The 15,962-nt window shown below is 40.7% G+C and overlaps 2 protein-coding genes across 3 annotated transcripts in view; both read left to right on the top strand.

Annotated features, from left to right (window-relative positions):
* Positions 1-15,962, top strand: part of LOC120799829 (zinc finger protein 358-like) — a 38,466-nt gene that overhangs the window by 2,681 nt on the left and 19,823 nt on the right. Inside the window, exon 1 of one of the 2 annotated variants that reach the window (XM_040145237.1) lies at positions 14,068-14,273. The exons of the other annotated variant lie outside the window; for it this stretch is intronic. The gene's annotated coding sequence lies outside the window, so the exon portion shown is untranslated. Of the gene's footprint in view, positions 1-14,067; positions 14,274-15,962 lie in introns of those variants that run through there. 2 annotated transcript variants of the gene reach the window in all.
* LOC120799637 (zinc finger protein 184-like) lies at positions 2,879-14,493 on the top strand. The gene is made up of 8 exons (XM_040144858.1): positions 2,879-2,883; positions 5,591-5,722; positions 10,430-10,437; positions 10,542-11,047; positions 11,166-11,475; positions 11,580-11,758; positions 13,877-14,186; positions 14,291-14,493. The coding sequence occupies exons 1-8, from the start codon at positions 2,879-2,881 to the stop codon at positions 14,491-14,493; spliced, it is 1,653 nt and encodes a 550-aa protein (XP_040000792.1).

Genomic DNA, 15,962 nt, shown 5'->3' with positions numbered 1-15,962 from the left:
CAACCTACTCTTGTGAATTTCAGATGGTGTTCCTGAGTTTGGTGTAGAAATTTCCTATCAGAAATAAATTGCTGGTAATGAGGATAATTTTGTGTATTTCATGGCTGAAGTATTTAACTGCACGTCCCAAGCAAGCGGGAGATCTGAGAAGATTGAAATAATTGTAAAACATGCAGCAAGATATTTACTATTCAAGGAATTTTTGGGATGGACGTTCAGGAAGAGCTTAAAAAATAGGAACAGTTAAGCAAAGAATACTGTTTACAGGATTAGTTTTACTCACGTTAATTCTTCAGTGGAATGCAAGGAGTCTGCTGTCAAATGGCCAAGAATTTTATAGGGTTTCTTAAGGGGTTAGAATATAAACCCGATATAATATTTCTAGAAGAGGCATGGCTTAAACCGGATTTAGATTTTGTGATTTATGGGTACGTCTGCATAAGAAGGGATAGAAAAGGGATAATGAGGGAGGATGTGCTATCTTTATTAGGCAAGGAATGTTTTGTGTAGCGAAATAGAAAAAGGGAAAGATCTGGAGTACATAGTTGTTAAGGTTTGGTTAGGGGATGGAAGTTTGGTTATTGTGAATTTCCATAATTCATGTCAGAGGTTGGAATTGGAAGAGCTGGAGGCAATAAAGGGGTTCGATAGAAGAAGGGTCTATTTGTGTGGTGATTTTAATTTCCATAGTACTCTTTGGAGAGGGGATAGGACTGATAGGAATGGTTTGATAGTGTAGAATTCAATGGATTTGGGATTTGTGTGTTTAAATGATGGGAATTTCATGAGGATTTATTGTAGTACAGGCAATGAGTCAAGTTTAGACTTGACATTAGCATCACAGCCATTGGGAAGTAATGAATCATACAACTGTTGGAAGTGATCATTACCCCATTATATGTAAAGTAGGTGGGTGGGCTTAGAAGAGACAACAGAATGGTGGGTATTTGGAAAGGTTTAGCGGGAAAAAATTTAGAGATAAGTTAAACAAGTTTTAAAAATATAGATAGAGAACAGGGTGTAGAAATATTTAAGAGAAAGGTCAGATATGCTATTGGGCTGCTATTGGGGCTGACTGGAGCTACCAATCAGACAATTATAAGGAAAACTGGTATTAAAAGGTAGAAGTTGGTTCTGTGGTGGAATGGTGAATGTAGTAAGGTAATAAAAAAACATTAAGGCTTTTAAGGTATTAAAAAACACTCAATTTCCCACATTTCATACAGTATAAAAATATGCAAGCAGTGGTTGGAAAGACTATTAAAGAAGCAATAAGGAAATACTGGACGGCATTTTGTAACGCCATAAGGAGAAACACTCTGATTAATCAAGTTTGGAGAATGATATAGAAAATGAGGGAATAAGACGGGAGTAGTGTAAAATGTTAAATGGTGGCATGCTGGCTAGTGAAGATGAAGCAAAAGCAGATACAGTATGTTAGTTAAGGCATTAGTTGAAGTTCATTGTTTTGGAAATACGTCTAAAGAGAGGATAAGAATCTACAGATCTGCTCTACCTTGTTGAGCCATCTATCTGGTGTAGCATCAATCCATCCATCCATTTTCTGCCACTTACCAAAGTCAGGTCGCGTGGGCAGCAGGTTATGCAAGGCATCCCACGTCCTTCTCCCCAGCAACGTTTTCCAGCTCCTCCCCGAGGTGTTCCCAGGCCAGATGAGATATATAATTTCTCTAGTGTGTTCTGGGTCTACCCCGGTGTGTCCTACCAGCTGGACATGCTCAGAAGACCTCCCAGGAAGCATCCTAATCAGAAGCCAGAACCATCTCAACTGTCTCCTTTCAACTTGAAGGAACATTGGCTCTACTCTGAGTTCCTTATGGATGTCACAGCTCCTTACCCTATATTTAAGGCTGAGCCCAGCCCCCCTACGGAGGAAACTCATTTCAACAACTTGTATCTGCAATCTCATTCTTTTGGTCATTACCCAAAGCTCATGACCATTGGTGAGGGTCAGAAAAAAAGTGAACCAACACCCCGGTCTGCCAGTGAAGAGGCGTGTCAGCCAAGACAGTCCAAAAATGTCCAGAGCCTTTAGCATCTCAGGGTGAATCTTATCCATGCCTGGATCCTTGCCACTGAGGAGCTTCTTAGCCACCTTAGAAACCTCTACCAGAGATATAAGTGAGGCTTCCCCCAAGGGTCCAAACTCCAGCCTCCTCCTCAGAGGACATGTTTGTTGGGTTCAGGAGTTCCTCAAAGCGTTCCCCCCAACACGACGATCCCTAGTCCAAGTCAGAAGTTCTTCTCCCCTGCGAAAACATCCTTGGCAAAGCCCTGCTTTCCCTTTCTGAAGGGGCTGGATGGTTTGCCAGAACTTCCTTGAAGCCAACTGAAAGTCGTTCTCGAGGGCTCCCCGAACTTCTCCCACAACCAACCCCTCTGGCCTGCCAGTACCTGTCTGCTGCTTCAGAAGACCCCTCGGCCAGCCAGGCTTGAAAGGCCTCCTTCTTCAGCTTGATGACTACCCTCACCACTGGTGTCCAACAGTGGGTTCTCAGGTTACCACCATGACAGGGACCGATGACCTTCCGTCCACCACCCCTGACAGCTGTGTCCACAATGGAGGCTTTGAACATGGCCTACTCAGATTCCATGTTCTCAACCTCCCTCGTGCAAGACATTCCCAGTTCACCCTCACTGCACGTTTGGGTTTGCTGGGTCTGTCTGGCTGCCTCCCCCGTCATCTGATCCAACTCACCACCAGGTGGTGATCAGTTGACAGCTCTGCTGCTCTTTTACCTGATCTTCCAAGACATACAGCCGTAGATCAGATGATATGACCACAAAGTTGATCATTGATATTAGGCCTAAGGTCTTCTGGTACTAAGTACACTTATGAACCACCTTATGCTCGAACATGGCGTTTGTTATGGCCAATCCATGGCTAGCATAGAAGTCAAAAAACAAAACACCACTCGGGTTCAGATCAGGTAGGCTGTTCCTCCTAATCACCCTGCTCCAGGTTTCTTGAAGTTTGCCCTTCATCTGGTTTTTGTGTCTGATGTAGTATTAGAGGTCATATTACATTTATATAACAAGGTTTGGCAGGAAGGAAAATCCATCTAAATATAGACCAATTGACCATTGACATCCGACATGTGTAAAATTATGGAACATATGATCACAGTAAGACTAACTTATTATTTGGAAGTAAGAATTCTTAGATCAAAACATCAAAGTGGATTTAAAAAAGGAAGCTGAATAATGGATCTGTTTATATGCATAGAATCAGAGGTGAGGAATGCAAAAGTGAATAAGGAGGTAGTGGTAGCAGTATTTTTTAATGTGGAAAAAAGTTTATTTTTTATCTTGGAAAGAGGGGTTATTAATTTAATTAAAAAGATAAGGAATATCAGGTAAAATGCTTAGATGGGTGAAGGAATTTTTGTAAAGACATTCTAGAGGGGAGAGCACCAAGAACTTTTCTTAGCTAGCTATTCTGTGGATGATGGAACGCCACATGGAAGTGTTATAAGTCCTTTGCGGTTTTCAATAATGATTGATGATTTGTTTGATAATAATGGGCAAGGTATATGGAGATCTCTGTTGGCAGATAATGGTACACTATGGATAAGAGGGAGAAATGTTGAAAATGTTGTGAAACAGTTGCAGGAATCGATGAAAAGAGTGGCGCAGTGGTCTTTGCAATGGGGACTTAAATTTTCTATTGAGAAAAAAAGAAGACTGAGGTCAAACTGTATTTATAAAATTGAAAATAAGTGTAAGAAAGTTTTAAATGTGATGAGATGCTTAGTGGGAACAGAGTGGGGAGCTGATGGGTGACCAATTAAAGGAAAAAACTGAAAATGAGTGGAGAAATGCCACTCTCTATAGGACAAGAGGGGTCGCTGAAAGGTTTGATGAGTATGAAAATTATGTGAATCATATGCCATGGGCTTCACAGTCACCAGATCTCAACCCAATTGAACACCTATGGGAGATTTTGGACTGACGTGTATGAGGGAATATCTTCTGTTCTAGTTACACCCCTCCAGTAGAGTTCAGGAGACTTGTAGAATCTATACAAAGGTGCACTGAAGTTGATCTGGAGGCTATTGGTGGCAGAGCACCTTACTAAGACACTTTAAGTGGGTTTTTCCTTTAATTTGTCGACCGTCTGTATATAGGTTTAATAAAATAAGGTCCGGATTATGGATGTGTGCATATGGATTGATGTCTAAAACACTGTTGACAATATGTAGTAGGGTTTTTAAAACAACATCTGTGCCAGCATTGCAGGTAGAAATGGGAGCAATGCTGATGGAGTTAAGAAGACAGCCACTTATGACGACATATCAGGTCAATTTACAAGGACATAATAACATATCCTACAATAAGTGCTAATGAGCCATGCTGGGAACATGAAAAAGGCCAAAATAGCTTTGGTTGGGTTGTTAAAGAAGGCTAATGAAATGGGTATAGTGGATAGGAGTTACTCTCCAACTGTTGTAATGCCACCTATACCTCCTTGGTTACTGCCACAGCCATAGATGGATCTTAGCCTCCTTGAATGGGTAAGAAATGAACATGGAGCAAATTGTAAGATTATTAATTCACATCAGGAGGAACAATTACGGTTACTTACAGATGTATACAGATGGTTGTAAAGACCCAAAGACAGGTAGAACAGCAGCAGCAGTAGTAATCCCTGAGTTTAATGTTGAGTGTGGGAAAATTTACCGATGACATATCTGTTTGAGCATGTGAGATGATGGCCATGGTTATTGCCTTGCAGTGGGTAGAGGGTGTCGGTCCATAGAGAGTCATAATTGCACCGGATACTTGTACAGTATTTACAGTGTTTTAAAATTTTGCAACTCGAGGTGTAGAGAGGATTTGTTTGAAATACTGCAATCATTATTCAGAATTAGACAAATGCAGTTGTCTATTAGTTTTGTGTGGGTCCCTGCTCATATTGGAATTGTTGGGAATGAGAAGACGGATAAAGCCGCAAAAAGGTCCTTGAAGACTGGGAGTAGTCACATCATTTTAAATATTAATAAATTAGAAGCTAAAGTGGTGATTATGGGACTAATCCAAAAGAAATGGCAGAATGAATGGAACAAAGAAAGTAAAGGAAGATATGTTTTTAAAAATAAACTATTAGTTGCGAGTGCAGGGTCTGGAGGAAAAAATATTATTTTATTTGGTTCATTTTTATGTATTGCTTTGTCTTTTTTTTTTTTTTGCTTTGATGGAAATTCTTTTTTTTTTTTTTTTGCTAAAAATTTTAAAGAGAGCTCAGATCAGTCGGTGGCGGTAATGCATCCGAAAGCTTTATGCCAGCCGCCGATAAAACCTAACAGAAGAAAAAGTCGCGATTCCGGGAGGAACAAACGTAGTACGCACATGAATGTAAACAGAAAAAATATTTTCTTCGATAGGAACCGTCTCTTATGGCGTACACATCACGGAGACTGACCATTACTGTTACCGTATCCTCTCTAACGCGTGAGCGTATGAGGCTCAATTATTGTAGAACCAACATCTAGTCAGTAGTTTGGCTAGAAGAGCTGTCGAGGTGAAGCAGTTATACGGGATGGAGACTTGTGTGACCCTGCACTCTCAGCTGGCTTCAATCATGGAGGTGTGAGCTAACGCGGCACTGGCGGAGATCTGCCACCTGGTTGACGTCCCTGAGGCTGGAGATGTCCCGGAGCCAGAGGAAAAACCTGGCTCTGAGGGGCCACTTGCGACAGAGGTTAGCCTGCTCTTTCCCAAGATATTACAATTTAGTATCATGGACTATGTTACACACCAGGGTCCACTCAAAAGTTAGACATTTTAACATCATGAAATTAAAAGGTTCTTAGTGCTGCCGCCTCCACAAGATTACGAGCTGTCCTCTCGTTCTCCCTTTCTCCTTCTAAAAACATCTTTTGATGTTTGGAGAGCATTTTTTTGTTGTAATGACTAGAGCTTTTAGAGCTGAATAGATATTGAGATTAGTCAATTAATAGATTAGTTGATTATTTGATCCACAGAAAATTAATCAATTATTTTTGTATTTTTTTCATTGCAAATATATGAAATTTTGGCTGTTTCCAGTTTCTCAAATGTGAGATCTGATGTTTTTGTTTGTCACATATGATAATAAATTGACTATTGATCAGACAGAATAAGACGCTTGAATACATCACCTTGACCTGTGGCAATTTTTTTACTTGACATTTTAAAAACAAAACAATTAAAGAGATCTTTTTTCCTCATTATGCCTTTACTGGACAGGTAAAAAAAAAAAAAAAGGAAAAATGCTGTTATTTTTTCGGAGAAAAAGATGTGCTTTCTGCTGTATGTGCTTTGTATTTAGGAGCAAGCAAGGACTACAAAGAAACATAAACCGACTACAAAGAGAGGTAAACAGACTACAAAGAGATACAAACCAACTACAAAGAGATGTAAACCTACAAAAAGAATCAAAATGACAGAGACTCATAATGAAACTCAGCAACAAAGAGATGCAAAACTACTAAAATGACTCTCAAAATGACTGCAAAGAGATTCAAAATGACTAACAAGAAATGCAATAAAAAATACATCGAGACACAAACCAACTACAAAGAGATGCAAAACTACAACAAAGCAGCTCAAAACAGCAAATATGCAAAAATACTACAAAAAGAGATGTAAAACGACTACAAAGACTCAAAGCAGCAACAAAAAGATGCTAAAACGACTGCAAAGAGGCTCAAACCAATATCAAAGAGATACAAAAGAGATACAAAGATAAGCAAAACAACAACAAATAGACACAATACTACTACAAACAGACTCAAAATGACAACAAAGAGATGTAAAACTAATACAAAGAGACCTAAAAAAAAAGATTCTCAACTGCTACAAAGAGACTCAAAATGACAACAAACATGGAAAACTACTACGAAAACAACAACAAAGAAATGCAAAATGACAATTCAAAAAAACAGTGGACAGATGCAAAATTAGTATGAGACTCACAATGACATAAAACAGATATAAAACTACTATAAAGAGATTCAAAATGACAACAAAGAGATCCTAAACTACTACAAAGAGACTCAAAATGACAACAAAGAAATGCAAAAACAGCACAAAGATACTCAACACAACAACATTGTAGGGGCGCCACTTTTTATTCAAAATTTGAAAATTTGTTCGAACATGTGGGCAAAAGATAATATTCTTGTGTGGACGTATTTTGGGTTCTACACTGTAGATGGCAAAGTAACTAACAAAGTTGGAGGCACCACAAACGAGAGGAGCAATGTCAAGTGTACAACCTTGTCTTCCTGCCTGCTATTTGGCACAGTCAGGATATTTTGGGTGGGGGAGGTTGAGTCTCGTTGTAGCAGTTTAGATCTCTGTGTTGTTGGGCTATCACTTTTTCCAAAAATGAAGTTCAAATGAATTCGAAATGAAATACAATGCAAATGCAATTTGTTAAAACTCCACTAAATTTCTCCAAAGAGACTCAAAAAGAGAACAAACAGATGCAAAACTACTACAGAGACTCGAATGACAACAATGAGATTCAAAATGACTACATATACATGCAAAACTACTACAGAGAGACAAAAAACAACAACAAAGAGATGCAAAACTACAACAAAAAGCCAAATCGACAAAAAATACATGCAAAACTACAACAAAGGCTCACAACAAAAACAGAGACACAAAACTAAGAGAAACAAAAATCATTTTGTGTCTCTTTCTCTGTGGGTGTCTTGCTAGTGCAATATAGGAGGGTTGAAGGCCTTTTACAAGTCTGTGCCTCTCATAATACAGAGAGTAAATGTGATAAATATCACCAAAGAGTTGCAACTGTAGCCATAATGATGTTATTAAACATTTACGTAACAAAAACATACATTTGAATGCCTAAAAACTGTTATTCAACAGATAAATGAAGACACTGAGGCTCTGTGCAAAACTTGGCGCCAATCGGCTGCTAGGTGGTGCTTTTTATGTAAAATAATGAAATATGCTAACAGTGTTTTTCCAAACTCATCTTAGGTTTTAACTGCGATCTGCATGAAAATTTGCTCGTATCATCTATGTACTCTCATGAAAACAAGTTATTAAAATAATTTTTATATGCAAAAAAATGCAAAAGTTTTGAAGGAAAAACTTGTACTCATACAAAGGAATTGATGTCCTATCTTTACATAGGTCTCTCAGATTAACTTGAAACTTGGGCTAGTTGAATGCGGTGCCACACTGAGGTTGTTTGCAAAATTTGGTGCATATTTGGCAACTAGGCGGTGTTTTTACACCACCTAGTTTTACATCTATTTTGAAACTCATTTTAGGTTGAAGTCCAATCTGCATAAATTATTGCATGTAGCATCTAAGGAACATCATGATGGTCAGATCACTTACCCCAGAACTTGGGGTAACCCCAAGGTGAGGGTTTATGCCACGCTAGGTTAATCAAGCTTCCTGGAATACCCCACTTTAATTCCTTAAGAAACATTCCAACCTTGGTGGAATGTTTTCCAATCTCTGCTGCTTTCAACCAGAGACTTGCCTTGTGCCTGTGGGCCTGAACGTCCAACTTGTATTGTCTTGACGGGCCGCTGGGTGTGGATCGTGCAGGGGGCTTGAAGTCCCTTAATACTTCCTGCAGGTCTAGTATTAACATTGAAAAGGTTTGTCTGTCAATATTATTATTCCCCTGGATGTATCACTAAGGAACAACTTAAGTGTGGTTAAGGTACACTTAAAGTTTGGCAACGAAAATCACTTACTGTGAAGGAAGGATGGTGGTCATGGCTAAATATTAAACATTGCTGAGCACCGGTATAATGCAGAACATTATACGCTCCAGCCTTGCATTTCTACATGTAGCAATCACTTGTATTCACACACATTTTTAAATATTTTCAATGTACATAGAGATGAAACTTCTAAATTATATCAAAACTATTTGACAGTCAGAGATATACAGTTAGGTCCACAAGTATTTGGATGGTGACACAATTTTCGGAATATTGCCCTCTGTACATAACCACAGTGGATTTGGACAAAGCCATCAAGATGTGATGGAAGTGCAGACTTTCTTCTTTAATTCAAGGGGTTTAACAAAAATATTGCATTAACTGTTTAGGAATTACAGCCATTTTTATTCATAGTCCCTCATTTTCAGAGGCTCAGAAATAATTGGATGATTAATTGATAATCAATCATAGCCAGGTGTTGCCTGTTACCTCATTATTTCATGAAAAATTAAGCAAATAAAAGGTTTGGAGTTGATTCCTGGTGTTGAATTTGCATTGGGTAGCTGTTCATTCTCAATATGCGTTCCAAAGAAATGTTGATGTGAATGGAGGAGGCCATCATTAGGCTGGAAAAACAAAGCAAACCTATCAGACAAATAGCAGAAACTTTAGGAGAGGCCAAAACATCAATTTGGTACACTCTTAAAAAGATGGAATGCACTGGCAAGCTCAGTAACGCCAAAAGGCCTGGAAGATCACGGAAGACAACTAAAGTGGATGATCGCAGAATTCTTTCCTTGTTGAAGAACACCTCTTCATAACATCTAGCCTAGTCAAAAATCCTCTCGGGGAACTAGGCTAATCGTTGTCAAAGTCTACAATCAAGAGACACTTTCATGAATGTAAATAAAGAGGGTTTACCAAAAGGTGCAAACCCCTGGTAACACGCAAGGACAAAAAGACCAGATTAGACTTTGCCAGAAAACATCTAAAAATGCCTTCTCAGTTCTGGAACAGGATTCTTTGGACAGATGAAACCAAGATTAATTTGTACCAGAATGATGGGAAGAGAAGAGTATGGAGAAGGAAAGGAACGGCTCATGATCCAAAGCTTGCCACATTATCTGTCAGACATGGTGGAGGCAGTCTTATGTGTTGTACGATTACTTTTGAGCCTCTAAAAATGAGGGACTATATATAAAAATAGCTTTAATTCCTAAATGGTTAATGCAATATTTTCGTTAAACCCCTTGAATTAAAATTGAAAGTCTACGCTTCAATTAAATCTTGATGGCTTTGTCCAAATCCATTGTGGTGGTGAACAGAGGACCCCTTTATCTTATTGAAAACTGCCCATGAGTCTGAATTCTATCAGTGCAGCCCCTTAAAGCAAGTAAAACAAATTGTTTACATTTTTTTCTTTATTCATCTTTAAATGCACAATTATATTTTTGATCTCCCCAAATGATGGTCTGAAGGCTTATTCAAAGCCCTTTGCATATTGTCAGGAATATAATTCAGCAAAATTAAATTCCTTTTTGTTTTAATGAATTTGTGTATTTTATTTTTCTTAGAAACATTTTTCCTAGAAACAGAAAATTTAAATATATTGATTCATAAAAATAGAAAAATCAAATTAAAGCACACCAAGCACATCTGTGTGTATTTGTCGAATGTAAACTCATGTTTTAAATCCATGTTTTGATCTGAAGGTGTGGAGGTATCGATGGTGAACTGACAGTGATGAGGCAGTTATTATTAGTCTGAGAGTAAGAATGGAAGATATATGAAATCTTTGTCTTTTTCTCTCTGTCCACTCTTTAGTTAGACCTCAGTCTTTCTCTCCTGCTGCTGAGAGCAATTGCACTCTATGTGTTGTAGCAGAAATCCCCAGAGACAGTGTGTCAGGTCGGTTTGAAAAACAGGACTTTGCCAGACTTGAAGCTCAACAGCAGGAAGAGAAAGAGGGAGCGAGGGAGACCAGTACTCTGGGTCAGTACTCTCATCCAGCAGAGCAGAGCAACAGAGCTGCACCAAGAGGCCCAAACAGAGACTTGACTAGAGAAGAAGACAAGCATGTTGTGGATCCCAGAGGCTCTGTGTCTGCTGAGTCCAGTAGAAGTACAGTTCCTGATGTAGAGACTCCACTGATAAAAACGCTGGATTTAGAGCTGTCATTAACAAACACTGGAGTGAAGGATTTGTGTGGTGCTGCAGCAGACTGGAGGGGAGAATCAGTGTCAACACCAGTCAAACTGGAGGCTGAAGCTTCTTTGTCTGACGCTTTTAGGACTCATAATGCTTCGGTTTCTGTCACTAGAATTGAGTATGTGAGTAATAGCAGTTTAACAACCATTCATCACACAGAGTGATACAGCAGAGCCAAACACCAAAAGCTGAGACTTTTCCTCCTTCTCCTCCTTCCTTCACCTGTTCTTGTCTCCATAGGTGGCCCGGTCTCTGACATCTCCTCACAAAAATTCCACAGATGGAGTCACAAGGACAGAGGAATCACTGCCATCCTCTTCTTTTCCTTTCGTGAGCAGTGGGAGCAGCCTTGGGAACTCTTCCGTGTCAGACTGTCTAAACAACTCCTCCTTCAGTAACACCTCCTCTGACTCTAGGAGCACAAGCTTTCCCAGCAGCACAGAGCGAGCGTTCAGCTGCCAGCTGTGTGACTGCCTGTTCTCCAGCTCCAGAGACTTGGTGGTACAACAGCACTCCCACGCCGGGGAGAGAAATTACCATTGCTACCTCTGTAAGGAGCCCTTTGTCCACCCACACCAACTGAAAACTCACCAACAGTTGTACACAGAGGAGATACCGCTTAGCTGTGCTCAGTGAGGTAAGTGCTTCTCTCAGTCCAGCCACATAAAGAGACACATGGGGTCCACACGGGGGAGAAGCGCTACAGCTGTAGCCTGTGTGGGCAATGCTTCTCACAAGCCTGCAACCTCAAGGTGCACCAGGCCGTCCGCACTGGAGAGAGACCCTACAGCTGTACCAAGTGTGGCAGGAGCTTCTCTGTGCTGGAAAACCTAGTCCGCCACCAGTGTACACGCTAGCAAGTGAATACACACACAGCCAGAAGGGCCTGAAACAGGAAACCACACACTGTACTGTTTTTAATGTTTAGAAATGTTTATATGAATTCAGTAGGGCCACTTATAATGTCTGTCAGAATATTTATAACATACTGAATATTATCCTGTGCTGGTGTTTTTTATACATTTTACAATAAGACATTAAAAAACTGTCTCCAAATGAGTGTTCAAATTCTGCCAGTGTGACAGAATACATCAATGAACAGTGACAGAACATTCTGAATCCACATCCACTGCATCATTGTACAAGAAAAATACATACGTAAATACATAAATGCATACCAAACACTGCTTTTCTACATGTTACTTGACGAAACGAAAAAGGCGGAACTACACTACAAGGGCAGTGCAACAGCCGTACAATTTAGAGCGTGCAAATGCCAGGGCTTTACGAAAGGTGGAATTCAACTGTGACAGCACTTTCTATGCCGTCACCCAGACACTATCAGAGTGGAGCGGAGCAGCCAAGTGCAGCAATAACAAATGAGACCAATTGACTACACACACTGCAGCCTGAAAAAGATTCCTAGCAATCAGCCCCTACCGACAGGGACATTTTGAACGGGCACTGCAGTAGTCAATGAAACAAGTGCAAAAGACGGTTATCTACTCCGATCTCTTGAGGATGTCAGTGGAAATAGCCTAGACTCCTTGGATTGTGCGATGCACGTTGAGAACGACAGAAGCCTTAACACTGAAGTATAATGGAAACCGACACACACAGATCAATACTGTTGGCGCATTTGTTGATTTGGGAAGAGAGTCCAGGAGATGAGTTATTTCTCAGCTTAACAATTTATTACAAACCAGAGAATCAAATTGAACATGTACATGGATCTTTTCCATTCAGAAAACCACAGTCTGCAAGCAGTTCGCTGTAGCCAACTTCATAGAAAAGAGTAGTCTGACTTAGCGCTACACAGGTTTTTCAAAGGGAATGTGCATCTATCTGATTGGTCAAGAATGTTGGGGAGGCGCCGAGGCTTAAGCTTAGCGCTCTCCTTGGCTGGCGGATAAATTGGTCCCGCCTTTCTTCCACAGGCTTCCACCAGTCACGAGAGACAGTGCCCTAAACAGGAAGAAACCCTGCACTCCCTCATGTGTAGCTCATTCTGAATGTTTTTTAATCTTATCCATCTGACATGACCCATGGGTGTAGTGCAAAATATTGTTGTATATGATGTTCTTTCCGTTTCTATCTCTTTGCACAACGGAAAGAGTTCTTATATGAGTAATCAGATATCGCTTTTATGTTTGTGGCATGGTGTCCATCAACTGTCCTCCTTAAGACATCGCCTACGGAATGGCCTGTTTTCATAAGGCAGTGCCTTTCTACGTCCATACAATAAACTCTGTGTGCAAACAGCATATTTCTTTGGTATGCTCTTTATATTCACATGATTAATAAAAACAGCTAGATCTAACAATACCTACTGTTTGACACTCTCCACCCACCAGAGCACAAACTGGGGGTCATCAAAACCCTACACCATCGAACTCAGAATGTTCCCACAAGGTCAGAGGGGAAAGAGAAGGAACATAAACACATCAACACATAAACACTTAGAACTTGTGGTTATCCCAACTGGGCCTTCATCAAAACCACAAAAAGAGGCAGAACAGACAGAGAAGAAAACTGCAATAAATGAAATAACATTATCTATCCCTACATGGCTGGATTATCTGAAAAACTCAGGAGGATCTTCTACAAACATAACATCCCTGTGCATTTCAAGCCCTGTAACACTCTGAGGCAAAAACTTGTCCACCCTAAGGACAAAATACCCAGGTACAAGCAGAACAACATAGTTCACGCAGTCGAATGCAGCGAGGAATGCACAGACCTGTACATTTGGGAAACTAAACAACCGCTACATTAGCGCATGGCACAACACAGGACTCATAATGCTTCGGTTTCTGTCACTAGAATTGAGTATGTGAGTAATAGCAGTTTAACAACCATTCATCACACAGAGTGATACAGCAGAGCCAAACACCAAAAGCTGAGACTTTTCCTCCTTCTCCTCCTTCCTTCACCTGTTCTTGTCTCCATAGGTGGCCCGGTCTCTGACATCTCCTCACAAAAATTCCACAGATGGAGTCACAAGGACAGAGGAATCACTGCCATCCTCTTCTTTTCCTTTCGTGAGCAGTGGGAGCAGCCTTGGGAACTCTTCCGTGTCAGACTGTCTAAACAACTCCTCCTTCAGTAACACCTCCTCCGACTCTAGGAGCACAAGCTTTCCCAGCAGCACAGAGCGAGCGTTCAGCTGCCAGCTGTGTGACTGCCTGTTCTCCAGCTCCAGAGACTTGGTGGTACAACAGCACTCCCACGCCGGGGAGAGAAATTACCATTGCTACCTCTGTAAGGAGCCCTTTGTCCACCCACACCAACTGAAAACTCACCAACAGTTGTACACAGAGGAGATACCGCTTAGCTGTGCTCAGTGAGGTAAGTGCTTCTCTCAGTCCAGCCACATAAAGAGACACATGGGGTCCACACGGGGGAGAAGCGCTACAGCTGTAGCCTGTGTGGGCAATGCTTCTCACAAGCCTGCAACCTCAAGGTGCACCAGGCCGTCCGCACTGGAGAGAGACCCTACAGCTGTACCAAGTGTGGCAGGAGCTTCTCTGTGCTGGAAAACCTAGTCCGCCACCAGTGTACACGCTAGCAAGTGAATACACACACAGCCAGAAGGGCCTGAAACAGGAAACCACACACTGTACTGTTTTTAATGTTTAGAAATGTTTATATGAATTCAGTAGGGCCACTTATAATGTCTGTCAGAATATTTATAACATACTGAATATTATCCTGTGCTGGTGTTTTTTATACATTTTACAATAAGACATTAAAAAACTGTCTCCAAATGAGTGTTCAAATTCTGCCAGTGTGACAGAATACATCAATGAACAGTGACAGAACATTCTGAATCCACATCCACTGCATCATTGTACAAGAAAAATACATACGTAAATACATAAATGCATACCAAACACTGCTTTTCTACATGTTACTTGACGAAACGAAAAAGGCGGAACTACACTACAAGGGCAGTGCAACAGCCGTACAATTTAGAGCGTGCAAATGCCAGGGCTTTACGAAAGGTGGAATTCAACTGTGACAGCACTTTCTATGCCGTCACCCAGACACTATCAGAGTGGAGCGGAGCAGCCAAGTGCAGCAATAACAAATGAGACCAATTGACTACACACACTGCAGCCTGAAAAAGATTCCTAGCAATCAGCCCCTACCGACAGGGACATTTTGAACGGGCACTGCAGTAGTCAATGAAACAAGTGCAAAAGACGGTTATCTACTCCGATCTCTTGAGGATGTCAGTGGAAATAGCCTAGACTCCTTGGATTGTGCGATGCACGTTGAGAACGACAGAAGCCTTAACACTGAAGTATAATGGAAACCGACACACACAGATCAATACTGTTGGCGCATTTGTTGATTTGGGAAGAGAGTCCAGGAGATGAGTTATTTCTCAGCTTAACAATTTATTACAAACCAGAGAATCAAATTGAACATGTACATGGATCTTTTCCATTCAGAAAACCACAGTCTGCAAGCAGTTCGCTGTAGCCAACTTCATAGAAAAGAGTAGTCTGACTTAGCGCTACACAGGTTTTTCAAAGGGAATGTGCATCTATCTGATTGGTCAAGAATGTTGGGGAGGCGCCGAGGCTTAAGCTTAGCGCTCTCCTTGGCTGGCGGATAAATTGGTCCCGCCTTTCTTCCACAGGCTTCCACCAGTCACGAGAGACAGTGCCCTAAACAGGAAGAAACCCTGCACTCCCTCATGTGTAGCTCATTCTGAATGTTTTTTTTAATCTTATCCATCTGACATGACCCATGGGTGTAGTGCAAAATATTGTTGTATATGATGTTCTTTCCGTTTCTATCTCTTTGCACAACAGAAAGAGTTCTTACATGAGTAATCAGATATCGCTTTTATGTTTGTGGCATGGTGTCCATCAACTGTCCTCCTTAAGACATCACCTACAGAATGGCCTGTTTTCATAAGCCAATGCCTTTCTACGTACATACAATAAACTCTGTGTGCAAACAGCATATTTCTTTGGTATGCTCTTTATATTCACATGATTAATAAAAACAGCTAGATCTAACAAT

Source organism: Xiphias gladius, chromosome 15, assembly GCF_016859285.1.
Source record: "Xiphias gladius isolate SHS-SW01 ecotype Sanya breed wild chromosome 15, ASM1685928v1, whole genome shotgun sequence".
Taxonomy (NCBI): Eukaryota; Metazoa; Chordata; class Actinopteri; order Istiophoriformes; family Xiphiidae; genus Xiphias; species Xiphias gladius.
Note: the sequence above shows the minus strand (reverse complement) of the source record. Positions and strands in the feature narration are given on the sequence as shown.